The sequence below is a fragment of the Loxodonta africana genome, chromosome 19 (genome assembly GCF_030014295.1).
Source record: "Loxodonta africana isolate mLoxAfr1 chromosome 19, mLoxAfr1.hap2, whole genome shotgun sequence".
NCBI classification, from domain to species: Eukaryota; Metazoa; Chordata; class Mammalia; order Proboscidea; family Elephantidae; genus Loxodonta; species Loxodonta africana.
In genome coordinates, this window is record NC_087360.1 from 16,318,681 (window position 1) to 16,335,162 (window position 16,482).

Sequence of the window (16,482 nt, forward strand, 5' to 3'; positions counted from 1 at the left end):
CCAGCCTTAGTCTCCTTATCTGTGAAATTCAGTCAATGCTAGTTCCTTTCTCATAGAGTTTTTGCAAGGATTAGATGAAGTAATGTTTTTCCAAGAGTTTACCACACATGGTGACTAGAATATACCTGCTAAGTCTAGCTATTATTATCTGGACGGTAATGCATGTATTTCTCTTGTAGAATCTTGGAATCCTCCAGTGAAACTTGGTTACTATGTAATCAGAGCATGGTTCTTTGTGAATTATCTGTGTCAGTCCAGGGGCATTTGAAACAGTGTATGTCAATGCTCTGAAAGAGGAACCGGAGTGAACACTAAATGGCAGAAAGTGAGATTCAGATTAGACATAAGGTAGGACATCCAAGACATGAGGACTGGTGAACCCCAACTGGTACCATCACTTTCTTTCCTCACGTTTCTACATGAAGATTCTACATGGAATGGCTTAGGATGATCCCATTTAAAGAAACAAGGGCAGGTGAATAGATCTCATTATCAAATTTCCCATTATCTCAATTATTATTTGAATCTTTTACTGTTCACTGGACTTTTGGAAGTAGGTATAAACCGTGAAGTTCCACTGATGTCCCTTGATGCTGGTAGATAATGGCTAGCCCTATGGTGCTCAGAGGAGTCCTGGGCACAGAGAGATGAAGGTGCTTACCTAAGGTAACAAAGTAAGGCCAGTGAGGTAGAATTTGAATGCCTTTAGGCGGAGGGGTAGCTGCTTCTCTGAGCTGAAGTTGCTGTCTCTGGATGCATAAGAATCTCTTCAGCTCTGGCTTTGGAGTGCCTCAGTTTGCAAATCTTGTAATCCCTCTTCGCTGGCCTCCCCTTTGTTCAAATGAAAGAGCAATGCCAATCAGGTAATGAAACACCCTCTATACATGGATGGTAAATTGATTTTATCTGGAATGCTGACTCCAGCCTTTAACTAGAAGACTGTACTGAGAAGGAGTCTGAGGCCATGTCCCAGAAACAGTGTCTTGATGGATTAGTGATGTCTGTCATCAGCATAGTAGAGGCTAAGAAGCAATTGTGGCACACATTTGCGTTTGCTTGCCAGCATATTGATAGGTCTGAGTTTATGGGGTAGGCTGACTTGCGCTGGGAAAAGAGAGAGCAATAGCCTCGGGGAATGAGACACAAGATGGTTATATTTTGATAAAGTGATGGAGCAACTGTAGTTAGAGTCATATTGGGGAAGTCAGACCTAAAGCCTAAGCCACTTTGATAAGTGGAGAGGGAACAAACATTAGGTAATGGGGACCCAGAAGGTGAACTAGTCTGAGTTCCTTCAGGGGAGGGACTGTCTTGTTCTTCTTTGGACCCTGCAATCAGTGAATGATTATATTGTACATGAACATGAACATGACCTGACTTAAGGTATTAACAGGTGATGACAGTAACAGTAATAAGAGCTACTATTTAATGGGCACTCACTATGAGCTGGACAGCATGCTAAGCCCTGTATAGGTAATATTCCATTTAATCCTCACTACATTTTTACAACACTATGAAGTGTGCACTAATATCTTCATTTTGCAGATAGGGAAACTGAGGCAAAGATTACTCACTAGCCCAAGGTCATTGAGTAAAAATGTGGTAGAGCTGGGCTTCATACCCTGCTGTGCTCCTAACCACTCAAAAATTGTGTGTGTGTAGAGAGAGAGACCCAGAGTGGTACAAACAGTTAATGTGCTCAGCTGCTAACTGAAAGCCTGGAATTCAAGTCCACCCAGAGGTGCTGTGGAAGAAAGGCCTGGCAACCTACTTCTGAAAAATCAGCCATTGAAAACTCTATGGGGCACAGTTCTACTCTGACACACATGGAATCGCCATGAGTCAGAACTGACTTGAGGGCAACTGCATATATGTATATACACATGCATATTTTTTTTTATGTATATATCTCCCTCTTAACCACTCGAATAATGATATTTTTAGTGACGTATGTCTCAGATGCTGTGCTATGACCTATGCATACATTCATTCCTTTAATCCTCCTAGCTAATCTTTTTAGCCATACAATTTTCAATCTTTATAGTACCTCCATGTTACTGATGAAGAAACTAAGGCATAGAGAATGGAAGTCGCTCCTTCAGCATCACATAGCTAGGAAATGACAGAGCTGGAACTTGAACCAGGCAGTCTGATTCTAAAGCCCTGAACTCTTTATCTAAACCATTGTGGGAGAGTTGATTCTGACTCATAGCAACCCAATAGCCTAGAGTAGAACGCTCCATAGGGTTTCTGAGGCTGTAATCTTTACAAAAGCAGACTGCTACATCTTTCTCTCACTGAGTGGCTGTCGGATTTGAACCCCTGACCTTTTGGTTGGCAGCCAAGCAGTTAACCACTGTGCCACCAGAGCTCTCTGAACTTTTTACTTGGGACTCCAATTAGAAGCCTCACCACCATGTGCTGCTCAGGATGTGACTGGTGGATACCAACCTCATGGATTTCACGTTCTGAACCTGGTAGCTCTAGTATCCCAAGGACCTCTGCCCTCCAAGAAAAGCAGAAATATTGTTTCTCAGAGACCTCCTTTGCTCCTTTACAGGATGACCTTAGGCAAGCCTCTTTACCATCCTAGACCTCAACTTCCTTGCCTTTAAAAAGGTAAGGGCAGCTTCTCCTCCACCTCACCTGGATGATGTGGGGCTCAAAAGAGGCAGTGTCCGGAATGGGAGCTTTATCAGCATTCTAGGAATTAAGAACAGTATCTGGGAGAGGTTGATTGATCTCCCAGAATGAGAGCCCACCTACCTCTCCCCTGAAAGCGACTCTGTTCAGACCCGAGGTGTCATGACTAAGGATGGTTTTAAATATTCCAGCCTTCTTAAGAAACCAACTCTCAGCTGCGTTTAAAATGACATCAGCTTCAGAAGGAAGTAGGACCTGACAGCCTTGGAAGAGTGCAGAGAGTGAGCAAACCTAGTCTCCACTTCCCTGCACTTCCAAACTCCTCAATCCTGCCAGCCTACCTCCAGCTGCTGCCCGCTTAAGCCAGCAGATGCATCTCTAGTTGTTGGCCAGAAGGGGTCGCTGCGAGCGAGCAGCGCTCTCAGGCAGTCTTAAGCTGGCACACAAACATTGACATACATACCCAAACCTATGTACGCTTCTGGACCCATACTCGGTTATTCGAGGGTTCTTTCTTCCTTCTCCTCTTTCACCTTATTCTCTCTGCTTTCTTTCTACCGTTTGTTCCCCTCCTGCTCCTTTCAGGAATTTCTGAAGTTCATGTTAGTGCCCGGTCCCTTGGACCCCCATTGTTATCAGCGAGAAGCAAGGGATTAAGCCGGCTGTGGCTGGCCCCAGTGCCAGGTGCTGCAGGGCCTTTAAGACCCAGCCAAGGCTCCTTCCAGGAATTTACTGGCCAGGGTTGGGGGAGGGGGCAGCAACTCTGATGGGGTTAAAGGGCTCCAAGGAGAGATGGGCTGAGGGATTTCGAAACCCTCTCTTCCCTTTCTTAATGAAACCCCTGGAGAACCAAAAGTTCTGCCCACACTCTCTGTGTCTGGGGTTTATTTGTGATGCTATCTCTCCCCTCACTGGGATTAGGATTGAACTGGGAGGGGATAAAAGGTGGGGAGGAAAGACTAAAAAGTAGCTATTCCCCTTGTAAACCTCAGATTTCTCCTTCAAGCCCCTCTCCCTAATCTCTTTATTTTCCAAAACGGACTCCTTTCCAGAAACAAGCTGTGCTAAGAAAAGTGCCTGCAGCTGAATTCCCCAAGAGTGGATGTGGACGGAGTATGTGTGTGCGTGTGTGTGTGTGTGTGTGTGTGTGTGTGTGTGCGCGCGCGCGCGGGGGGGGGTGGGGCCCGCCTTCCTTGGGGCCAGTCTAGCAGCGGGGACATTGGGCAGGCTGGCTGCGAGGCACAAAAGAGATGTCCCTTACGGCGCCGCATGGACAGATGTAACCTGCGCCCTTCTGCGGGCGGGGCCGCTCGGCAGATGGCGAAAAGTGGAATAGGAAGTGGATTGTCCATCAAATGGCACTTTCTAGGTGGCGATGATCTTGCGGGCCACCGGGGTAAAGGGGAACCCGGGGGGGTCCCCTTTGCCAGCCCTAGGCAGTCCCTTCCAGAAGTGAAGGGGGTGGGCTGTCTGAGGAGGATAGGTTTTTTTTTTTTTTTTTCGCCTCCCCCCTCAATAGAAGACCCACCACAGACTTCTAAAGAGCCTGGGAGGATAGGTGGCTGGCCAAGGAAGGCGGAAGGGGTGGGGGAGAACCGCAAGGGTAGGGGAGGAGAGCAGGCTGGGAAGCAGGATCCCCAGTCTCCAGCCTGGTTCAGTTCAGGGTGCCAGGATTGCTTCTTTGAGGGGTCAGCCCTGCAACTCCACCGCCGCAGCCCGGGTGACTGGCGCACGCCCCGCCCTTTCTCCTCCCAAGACCTGCGGGCTTTTGTTATGCAGATGGAAGCAGGAGGCTGAGCCGAGGGAGGAGGGGTTTGGGGAAGGAGGAGACACTGAGGGGGGGAGCAAAGTACAGCTCGCGCGACCAGCCTCCCCTTCCAACGTCACATTGTGCGAGAGACAAAACCCGGGCACGCCGGAGCTCACACGCGCACGCACACACACACAGACGACCCTGTCGCCTCTTTCCTCCCGGCGCGGCCAAGAAAGCCAGCCCTCCCTCCCTTTCCTAGGCGCAGTAAGCTCGGAGCGCAGGCTAGAGTCAGCCCAGAAGACCAAGCAAGGCGGAGGACAAGCCTTTTTCCACTACCAGTCTGGGCTGAAGTGTCCCATCCCCCGCCTTGAGCCCCGATCTCTCCTACACTTCCCCTTTGGGTTTCGCACGAGCTGAGCTGGGTGCGCCCCGTTTGGAATCCACGTTTCAGCACTTCGGACAGCGCCCGGGCTCCCGGGCCCCTTTGGGCTGGTTATGGCGAGCCTTCAGCAAGGCGAGAAGCAGCTTTTTGAGAAGTTCTGGCGAGGAACCTTCAAAGCGGTGGCCACCCCGCGTCCTGAGAGCATCATTGTCGCCAGTATTACAGCCCGCAAGCCTCTGCCAAGGTAATGATCTCCTTCCCAAGAGGGAAGACCTTGGTGGACCCCCTTTCTGGCCTGTACCCCAGAGCCCTGAGAGGTAAATGCTGGTGGCTGGGCCAGGGCGCCTGCCTTTTCCCGTCACTACTTGGTATCTCCCACGGGAACATGGGAACTAACTGCTTGTATGAGGTAGAAGCTGTAGACGAAGGACTGGTTCTTTGGAGAGGGGGACATTTAATAGAGAAGCAGCCTTTATTCAAGAGATTTCGTCTTCTTGGGTTAGGCGGTGCAGGTGTGGTATGACTTTGACTCTGAGAAACTTTTCTTGGTATTGGGGGGTGTTTTGAAAGAATGGTGGATTTGGGGTGGTGGTGGGGATCATACAAGGGAAGATGAGTGTTGAAGCATCTCAAACAGTGTTCAGAGATAGCAGCCCAGTTCTATACTCAGCTCAGGAGCTAGCGAGCTCTGAACGTTTTGACAAAAGCCCATATGCTGTTCCCTCAAATACACCCAAAACAGCACCCTCCTCCACGCCTTTCTGGCTGCTGCTGCGGCTGAATTCTCTCCAGCATCCAAAACCAGGACTCTGAGCTGGAGTCAGGGAGGGATCTTCCAAGACTGTAAAGATGATCTCGAAAGAGTTTTACTTGATTTTTCAAAACGGTCTGATTGCTTTGAACTCAGTGGTAAGAGACAAAAAAAAAAAAAAATCCTTGGCTAGTGGTGGAAATGGTGTAGGGGGAGGAGGGTCAGGGAAAAAATGAAAGGCTGACAAAAAGAGGGAGAACAGGATGTGGGGTGAAAAGGAAGAGAGGAGGTTGGGGAAAACGGAAGCGTTCCGAGATAGAGAAAACCCAATTCTTTTCATAAATCATTCCATTTAGAGGAGTTTGAAAGGGAGAAGGTTGTGCCCTCTGTCAGGGAAAATCAAGGCAGTATGAAAACTCACCGTTTGCTGGTATTGGATGAGTGGTTCAGCAAGAAGAAAAGAGAGAAGTGGGCCGGGGGGACTACTTGGGGAATTTATTAATCCTGGCAGGTTGCATTAGGGAGTCAATTGAAAACCTGTCTCAAAAAGTGCTTCAGACAGAATGCTTGTTCCGGCACAACTGAGTGTGAACTTTGCAGCAGGTGAGGCGTGGAGGACCGCTGGGGAATCACATCTAAAAAATTGGACGCAGGCTGGAGAACTCCCTTCACAGTTTGGGAGAGACCTGGCTCATACAGGTTTCTAGGAAAAAAAAAGGTGCCTCATATTGGGAATGGATGGGCTGAAAACAGGGTGGACCACTGGGGTGTAGCAGGCTGCACACATCAGCGGCAGGAAAGGCAGCCAGTAGTTATGGATGGGAGGGAGGGGCATTCACTGACAGACCAGAGAATGAGAACAATAATACCAAGTGCCATCAAAAGCTGATGTTTCTTTGCTGGCAATGAGGTTCTCTGTGGAGAGTCTTGACATCAGCAGTTTTATCTTCCTGGGCTTCAGCCATCCGTTCCACCTTTGGAGACCACAGACTGTTGGCAAATCAGGTGCTGTGTTTGGCCAATGACAATGCCCTTGCGGAAGGGTCTAGAGGAAATCTCAGTGGAAACTAGAAGTGTGGCAGTTAGTCCAGTCTTCTGTCTATTTCAGGGGTGCAGAGAGAGATCAGACTTTGGTGGTGTTTTTATGCCCAGTGCCCACGTTGCTTGGCACCTTCGCCCTTTGCCCATCAGTCAGTTACCTTCATGCCTTTTTCTTGCTCCGGTCCTCAACCATATGAATTGCTGACAAGGTCTTCCAACTCTCATGCCTTCTGTAGCTTTGTGCATATCTCCGTGGAATCCATGGGAGACTCTCAAAATATCTGCTTTTCCCCTCTCTACAGCTATCATCTCTCTCTTGGTGTGTGTTAATATCCTGGGTCTCCTTGCTGCTGGAAACTACCCCATCAGCCCCTGGTTCATGTCATGCTGGAAGGATCCTCTTCAATACTTCTGCAGCAGGTGTGGCCTTTCTGTAGAACAGATCCCAGTTTTACAGCTTTTACTCCTGGTTTGAGGTTGAAAGTGAGCAGAGAGCATTTGTATCAAAGTCCTCAGGAAAGGCTATACAAGGTTTGAGTGGCCTTTAAACAGACTGGCTATACAACCTGAATCATCCCTATCTCATCCAAGCCAGCCACATCCAGTGATGGTCAATTCCCATCTCCTTCCTAAGGTTCCATTTACTTAAGGGTGAAATTGCTATGTTTCCAAAGCTGAGCTCTCAGGAGGGAAAAGAATAGAAACACTGGCGTAGAATCACCTGGGCCCCATTTGCTTCCTCTGTAGGCAATCTGGAGACTTGGTCTGATCAGAAATGTTTAGTTCTGTGAGCAAGCCCAGCTCACAGTCAGCAGATCTGCCCAAGTAGTTGTCTGCAGGGAGGTGGAGGAGTGTCAGATGAACCACCAGCCAGTTCTACTGGTTACACGCTTAATATTTGCTTATAGATGAGGGCCACTCCCTGAAAGAACTTCTCCAGGACATTTTAAGTCTATCTCTGAAGATAATTTGGTACCAGAATAGAAGGATACTTTCAATGCCTTGATTTCTTAGAAATATGCATGCCCACTCCAGCAAAACCTCCCCTAGCCCATCTCCTCCTCCCCACCCCAGGCATACTTGATGAGGCAGTAGCTTTATAATGTATCAAATTGCAAGCAGATGCCTGACTCAAATGTCAGAACAGTATAGCAGAGTGGGAGGCAGTATATCACAGTGGCTAAGAGCTCAGACTTGCGCATCAGACAAACCTGAAGTCTTGTCCTGGCTCAACTAGCTGAGTGTCTTGGGCAAGCCTGCTTTATCTTCGAAATAGGAATAATAACAGTACCCACCTTGACAGTGGGTTGTGAGGACTGAGTTAGGTACAGCACTTGGCACAGTGTGTGGCATGGCAAATGTTCTTAATAAATGTTGGTTCTGAAACAAATAGCTCGGAGCTCCTCGTGGCCAAAAGGAAATCAACAATTCCTCCCAGGATTGGGTTCTCTATGCCATTTCTCCCTCAAATAATTCTGAGGATAAAAGTTTCAGGATTCCAACTTCTAACAGGCGTTGGATTCCATTGGCATTTGCACAACGCTATGGAATTAACATACATGAGGTAGAATTAGGGACGGAGATGGTCACATAATTCCTCTCCCTGAGAGAGGGTTAGCAGCTTTCTGATCTGGGGGTGGTGAGTGGTGGGGTGTGTGAATTCAGAGTTGATTAATATGCTCACCTTCTGGGGCATTCTTTTGGTTTGCATAGAGGTGATGGGGTAGAGCCAGCCTAGAGAAGGCGCAAACCCTTCAACAATCACAATTTTAATTCCTTGATTCTATCAAATCTAGACTGACTCTACGATTTTTGGACTGAACTAGGACACATTTGAGAGTGAAAGGGATTACTCTTAGTAATTATTCCAGAACGGAAGCCCTAACAGGGGCTATCTCAGGCTAACTAGAACACAGGATCGCCATATACCCTGTACCTGCTGGCAGAAAGCCAGCATGAATCAGTAAGACACCCAAAGTTGCAGCGAGATCCCGCACTTCCGCCCTTATTTTGTCCCTACCAAAGAAATGTAGTCATTTTGCCTGGCAGCCAATTAATTCTCACTGTTAATTGCTTAATCCAGAAAAGTTTGTACCCAAGAAGTTTCTGTTCAAAGTGAACCCTAGCGTCTGAAGCCACCTCTATCCACGATAAAGATATCATATTAATGAATAGTAGCTGAGGATTTAATTAACATGTAAAAATCATTTGAAATTAGCATACCAATTGTTTGTAGATACATGAGCATGAGTAAAGGGTTAGAAAAGTAGGCCCCTTGAATAAGCATTCTCTTTACAATTCATTTGGCAAGCTACTAATTTTCTTTGAAAATCCTTTTTATGCAGAATAGTCCAGAAGCCAGCTTCAGCCCCATCCCTGTCCAAAGGCTCATAAATTCCAAACTATTGGAGATTTTACTGCATAAAGGGAAAGGTGGCCAAACTATAAGGCAGGAAAAATGCCTTTGAACCATTTAATTCCAGACTCCCCTTAGTGCCAAGAAATCAGTTAGCACATTTGTGCTGACTCCATCCTCAGGAACAGGGTGAGGGGCTGCTGGGAGCCGATTTCCTGACAGCCTGTGGCTAAGAGCCAGTGGACCAAGGGTCATGGAAAATGCTTGCCCTGAAGATGAATGAGTGTTTTTCTCTGGGAAGGGTGTGTTGTTGTTTGGGTCAAACCTTTGTCCTTCCGAAGGGTGAGATTTGTTGAATGGGGCACAAGGGTCAGTGGGGGACCTTATCTGATACTCTGCTGTGTTCACGTGGCAAAAATGGTATCTTAGAAGACTAGGGTGTGGTAGATATTCAAAGCATGTTGGGTGCATTAATTTAATGAGAACCTGTGGTCCAAAACCAGCAACAGATTCCCATTTTCCCAGCTCCACCTCCAATCCTGACACACTGGGATTCTGATCAACGCCATCTGAGAGACACTCAAACTGCAAACAGATTTGACTCATGCTAGTGTAAGGGTGAAGCTCCCTAGAAACAGATATCTCTCTGGCTGGGAGAGTAGACATGTGAGCTGCTATGGAGCAGGGGCATGGATTAAGTGCCACCTGGAAATGCCTTGGAGACCCAGAGTCTCTGCTAACTCTACCTTGACTTCAGGTCAACAAAAGGGGGAAATCCATAGAAGCCTACTTAATGTAATGAGGAAAGAAGCCCGAGTCATGGGCCTTCTGCTCCATGAGCAGCTCAGGAACGCTACAGCAGCACAATAAATTTTAAAAATATCCTTTCTTCCACAGTAGCTGGATTTACCTTTCGGAGAGGCCAAAGAATGGACAGGGGCTTAACAAAACCAGAGTTCTTTAATTGCTTGTTACTAAGACTTTCTCTAATGTGTGAGGGGATGTTTCTCAGATGGAGGTAGCGGAGTGTGATGGTTAAGAGTTTGAGCTCTGAAGTCAGATCTATCCCATTGCTGTCAAGTCGATTCTAACTCATAGTGACCCTGTAGGACAGAGTAGAGCTGCCCCATAGAATTTCCAAGGGTGTAATCTTTACAGAAGCAGACTGCCACCTCTTTCTCCCTGGAAGAGGCTGGTTGGTTGAACTGCTGACCTTTCAGTTAGCAGCCAAGTGCCTTAACCACAACACCACCAGGACTCCTTCAAGTCAGATCTACCCAGGCTCAAGTCCAGCTTTGTCCCTTCTTAACCACGAAACCTGCAAGTTACTTCATATCTCTATGCCTCAGCTTCCCTACCTGTAAACCTCGTGTCGTGGGGTTGTAGTAAGCGGTACATGAGATAACTGATACAAAAAGCATAGCTTGATGGCTGGCACCAAGAAAAACCCAAAACCAAAACCCACTGCCATCAAGTCGGTTCCAACTCATGGCGACCCCATGTGTTACAACGTAGAACTGCTCCACAGGGTTTTCTTGGCTGGAATCTTTTTAAAAGCAGATCTCCAGGCCTTTTTTCTGCAGTACCACTGGGTGGGTTCAAATGGCCAAGCTTTGGGTTAGTAGTTGAGCACAAACTGTTTGCGCCACCCAGGGACCAGACCTCCATAAACGGGTTCATATGGTATGAGCTACCTAAGAGATCCAGAGAGAGAGGGTGCTGAAGCCCTCACCACTGGAGCCTTTGGGATGCTTGGGGTGGGGGTGGGGGCCCTTGGCCTTGCCACTTGACCATCCCAGTGCTCTGTACACATTGTTTGTTTTTTTTTTTTTAATTTTTATTTTATGGCAAAATACATATAACATAAAATTTGCCATTTTAACCATTTTTAAGTGTACAGTTCGGTGACATTAATTACATTCATAATATTGTACAATCCTTGCCACCATCTCTTTCCAAAATTTTTCATCACCCCAAACAGAAGTTCACTCATTAAGCAGTAACTCCCCAGTCTCCCTTTCCCCTAGTCCCTGGAAACTCCTCATCTTCTTTCTGTGTCTCTGAATTAACCTATTCTAGATATTTCATGTAACCCATTGCTGTCAAGTCAATTCTGACTCATAGCAACCCAATGAGACAGGATAGAACTGCCCCATTGGGTTTCTAAGGAGTGCCTGGTGGATTCAAACTGCTGACCTCTTGGTTAGCAGCTGAACTTTTAACCACTACACCACCAGGTCACTCAGCATGTTTTCAAGGTTCATCCATGTTGGAGCATGTACTGTATTAGAATTTCATTCCTTTTACGACTAAATAGTATTCTGTTGTATGTATATGCCACAATTTTTTTTATCCATTTATCTGTTGGTGGGCACTTAGGTTGGTTCCACCTTGTATTCATTCTTCAGTGTGATCTTAGCATTCCCTATAGGGCCACTGAGCCCTGGTGGTACAGTGGTTAAGTGCTTGGCTGATAACTGAAAGGTCAGCAGTTCAAACCCACCAGCCATTCTACAGAAGAAAGATGTGGCAGTCTATGTCTGCAAAGATTTATAGCCTTGGAAACCCTATGGGGCAGTTCTACCCTGTCCTATAGGGTCACTATGAGTCAGAATCAACTTGACAGCAATGGCTTTGGTTTGGTAAAGGACCACTGGGGATATGCGTTGCTGTTGTTAGGTGCCATTGAGTCGGTTCCGGCTCATAGCGACTCTACATACAACAGAATGAAACACCGCCTGGTCCTGCACCGTCCTCACATCGTTGCTATGTTTGAGCCCACTGTTGCAGTCACAGTGGCAATCTATCTTGTTGAGGATCTTTCTCTTTTTCCGTTTCTACTTTACCAAGCATAGTATCCTTTTCCAGAGATTGGTACCTCCTGGCATAGACAAGGTTTAAAAATTCTGACAGACCCTAACAGAAAGAGAATTAAAAAAAAAATGTTTCTTTTTACTGTTTGCAAACGGTTACTGGCTCTGCGACTTCTGGCAAGCATCTTGATCTTCTCAGGCTCAGTTTCCTCATCCACACAATGGGGCTAATAATAGCAGCCACCTCCAAGAGCTGTCATGAAGATTCAATGAGCTAATTTATAGAAAGTGCACTTTGGTACACAGTAAGGACTCCATCAGTCTGAGCTCTTACTATTAATAATAAATTATAGTTTTTACTATTACTGTGTGCCTGGCCCATCAGGGAGAAAAAGATGAATGAAATGCGTTCTCTCCCTTGGAGAGAGTTTATAGCAGTAAAGGTAGACACAAACACGAGTATGGACGACATGAGGCAGACAGTCTTTAGGTGCTATAACATAGGTAGGAATATTAAGAAAAGCAAGCGTGGAATAACATAGGAGGAAGAGACTCCCACTGAGGCATGATGTCCCTTGCTCTTAGTCACACATGATTCTGACTGGTAGTGATGCTATAGGACAGAGTAGAAATGCCCCATAGGGTTTCCAAGAAGCAGCTGGTGGATTCGAACTGCCAATCTTTTGGTTAGCAGCCATAGCTGTTAACCACTGAGCCACCAGGGATCCACTCCTACTCACACAGTTGTGCTCAGTTATGTGATCTGTAAAATGGGGATGATCTTACCTACAAATGCAAGGAATAATCAGAATGAATAAGGCCTCTCTCCCCAGAAGGGTCTCTAGAAGGGAGAAAAAGCATGTTAAACTTGCTGGAGGGGACTTTTTCTGGTGGACGACCACACAGTGCTGATGAAGGGAGGTCCGGAAAGGAACTTCCCAAAGTTAGCTCAGAAATAGAGACTCTGGTAAGGGGCCACAGGTTTCTTATCCTAACCCAGTCTGCATTCTCTGAGCAACCACTGATGATGGGGAGCGGGATTGGAGTGTACCCATAAAGGTTGAAAGATAAAAGCAGAGGGCAATGAATTCACAAAGTGGAAGAAGCCGCACGTGGCTGTAAAAAACCAGTTGTGCTTTCATTCATTCAGTACATTTATTGAACTCCTACTTGATGCAGGAAGAAGCCCTGGTGGTGCAGCGGTTAAGCGCTCCACTGCTAACCAAAAGGCTGGCAGTTTGAACCCACCAGCTGCTCTGCAGGAGAAAGATATGGCGGTCTGACTCCACAAAGATTTACAGCCTTGGAAACCCTATGGGGCAGTTTTACTTTGTCCTATATGGTCGCTCTAAGCTGGAATCGACTTGATAGCAGTGGGGTTGGGTACTCAAGGCAGCAGCGAACAAAGCAAAGCCCCACTGTCACGAAGGAGAAGGACAATGAATAAAGACAGGAACAAATCAGAAATACAATGTCAGGTAGTAATGAGGGCTTTAAAGAAGAATAGAGCAGGTGAAAGGGATAGAGGGTGAGGGAAGAGGCTGTTTTCTTAGATGGGGTATTTGGGGACCAGAATGAAGTTAGGAGGGAGCCATGGAATAACTGAGGGAAGAGCATTCCAGCCAGAGGGAACGGTAGCTAAGAGGCCCCTCAGGTGGACCTGTGCTTGTACTTGAAGAACAGCAAGGAAATCAGTGTGGCTGGAGCAGAGAGAGTGAGGAAGACAGCTACAGGAGACAGCCCCCAAGATGAAGGCTGGAGGCTGATTAAGCAGGGTGTCCCTGGGTGGTGCAAATGGTTAACACGCTCAGCTGCTAACCAAAAGGCTGGAGGTTTGAGTCCACCTAGAGGCGCTTCAGAAGAAAGGTCTGGCGACCTGCTTCTGGAAAAGTCACTTAAAATCCTATGGCACACACTTCTAGTCTGACGAATGTGGGATTGACATAGTTGGGGATGACTGGATGGCAACTGATTTGTAAGCCAGTTAAGGATTTCCCGGAGCCTCAGTTCCTAGGCTGGGAGTGGGGGGTGCTTCCAGGGTAGCAGGCAGGGTCTCGGCTCTGACCCTTGGCTCCTCTCCCTTTGCTCTGATTCGGCCAGAGAGGACTTTGAACAGCAGTGTCGGAAGCCTGGCTTGGCCCCTCCGTGTGTAAGAACAAGCATGAAATTTACAATCTCTCTGATGGTGATCAATCAGATTAGGAAATTGAAAAAAAAAAAGTGTTTAGACTTCTAAATAGCAGTGGCAAATCTCGTTTCCACGGCAGCAAAGGTTTGGTCTATCTCTCATATCCATGCATGCAAGCCTAGCCTTCCTCCTCAGCAGCCCCCCTTCACCGTACATCCTTGAAGCTGTAGTCAGCTTGCACTCTCTCTCTCTCTCTCTTTCCGTTCGAGATTTTACTGAAGGAGCTCCCATATGCCATAGCCTGCGTGCGATGCTCCGTGAAATAAAACACTGAATTAAGATGTCATAGAGACAAAGCCAAACCAGATACAGGAAAAATGCCGAACCCTAAAACAGTCATTAAGTAATTCATGTCTACATGTGTCTGTTCAAAACAAATATTAAGATCCTCTGGACGCAAATGTTCCTTATCAGGAGAATCCCCTAGCTGCCGGATTCCCAGGGCTTACATCCTGCCAACAACTTCGCTGAGCAGAAACGCCAATGGATCGCTATTTTCTGGCTTCATTAAAAGTTAAGCTTAGGCAAGTGAGCTGGAATTTTACAAGACTGTTACTACTCCTGTGCGAAGAGTGGTGCTGTCTGGGCCTGAAGTATGTGTATTCATGGTGTGTGTGTACTTATTCATGGTGGGAAGGTGTGTTGAGCTCCTGAAATTACTATGTGCCCAGCCTCATGCTAAGCACGTTACATCTGTTATCTAACTCCATCCTCATAATAACTCTGTAATTGTTAGTTGCCATTGAGTTGGGTCCGACTCATGGTGACCCCTTGTACGACAGAGTAAAACATTGCCCAGTCCTGCACGATCTTCACGATAGTTGGTATGCTCCAATCCATTGTTGAGGCCGCTGTGTGTTTTGAGCACCTTCCAGCCTAGGGGGTTCATCTTGCAGAACTATATCAGACACTATACTATTGTTACCCATAAGATTTTCACTAGCTAATTTTTGTAAATAGATTACCAGGCCTTTCTTCCTGGTCTTAGTCTGGAAGCTCTTCTGGAAATTGTCCACCATGGGTGACCCTGCCGGTATTTGAAATACTGATGGCATAGCTTTCAATGTCATAGCAACATGCAAGCCACCACAGTGTGACAAACTGACAGGTGGTGGCATAATAACTCTAAGAAAAAGGTATTTTTACAGATGAGGAAACTGGGGCTTAGAGAGGGGAAGTGACCTGTTCAAAGACACATGGCTGGTAAGAGTCAGAAATGGAATAAGAATCCAGAGTTCTTAACTGATACTTTTACAGTATAGTAATACATTTTGCAGAGTAGGAAATTGAGGTCAGGGAGATGAGGTATGGCTTATCCAGCATCACACTGTAAATGACAGGGCCAGGGTCTAAAATCAGGTTTGCTGATTTCAAATATGTTCTTCTCTACCTGCTACACTTCCCTTTGTTGTGGCTTGGAGTATAAGATGGTAGGTGTTTTTGTTTTGTTTTGCTCATCTTATTTTATGGAGACTTGTCCAATCATTTCAGGAAACTGTCCTTGCTGTAATCCTTTCTCACACCACTCACAGTAATCCTGCCTTCCACTACCCTTGCCCCACTTATCCACTCTCCACATACACCAAGAAGAACCTCTTTGAAAAGTAAGTCAGTAAGGTCTTAAACGCTAGCAAGTGGCCCAAAAGACAGAAAGGGCCACATAAACCAGAGACTACATCAGCCTGAGACCAGAAGAACTAGATGGTCCCCGGCTATAACCGATGACAGCCCTGACAGAGAACACAACAGAGAACCCCTGAGGGAGCAGGAAAGCAGTGGGATGCAGATCCCAAATTCTCATAAAAAGACCAGACTTAATGATCTGACTGAGAGTAGAAGGACCCCGGAGGTCATGGTCCCTGGACCTTCTATTAGCCCAAGACTGGAACCATTCCCAAAGCCAGCTCTTCACACAGGGAATGGACTGGACTATAAGACAGAAGAAAATCAGAGCAAGTCCACGAGAGCCAAAATATGACCTTGAGTATATCCCACCTGAATTTAGAGACCATCTGAAGAATAGATTTCACGCATTGAACACTAGTGACCAAAGACCAGACGAGTTGTGGAAAGACATCATCCATGAAGAAAGCAAGAGGTCACTGAAAAGACAGGAAAGAAAGAAAAGACCAAGATGGATGTCAGAGGAGACTCTGAAACTTGCTATTGAGCGTCAAGCAGCTAAAGCAAAAGGAAGAATTCATGAAGTAAAAGAACTGAACAGAAGATTTCAAAGGGCATCTCGAGAAGACAAAATATTATAATGACAGGTGCAAAGAGGTGGAGATGGAAAACCAAAAGGGAAGATCAAGCTTGGCGTTTCTCAAGCTGAAAGAACTGAAGAAAAAATTCAAGCCTCAAGTTGCAATAATGAGGGATTCCATGGGGAAAATATTAAATGACGCAGGAAGCATCAAAAGAAGATGGAAGGAATACACAGAGTCATTATACCAAAAAGAATTAGTCGATGTTCAACCATTTCAAGAGGTGGCATATGATTGGGAACTGATGATACTGAAGGAAAAAGTCCAAGCTGCTCTGAAGGCATTGGCAAA

General features: G+C 46.5%; 1 protein-coding gene across 1 annotated transcript in view; it reads left to right on the forward strand.

Moving 5' to 3' along the window:
• The first annotated feature begins 4,891 nt into the window (after positions 1–4,891).
• SRRM4 (serine/arginine repetitive matrix 4) overlaps positions 4,892–16,482 on the forward strand; it is a 198,136-nt gene continuing 186,545 nt past the window's right edge. The window contains exon 1 of the mRNA XM_003419268.4: positions 4,892–5,022. Within this exon, the coding sequence (XP_003419316.2) occupies positions 4,892–5,022 (131 nt within the window). The remainder of the gene's footprint in view (positions 5,023–16,482) is intronic.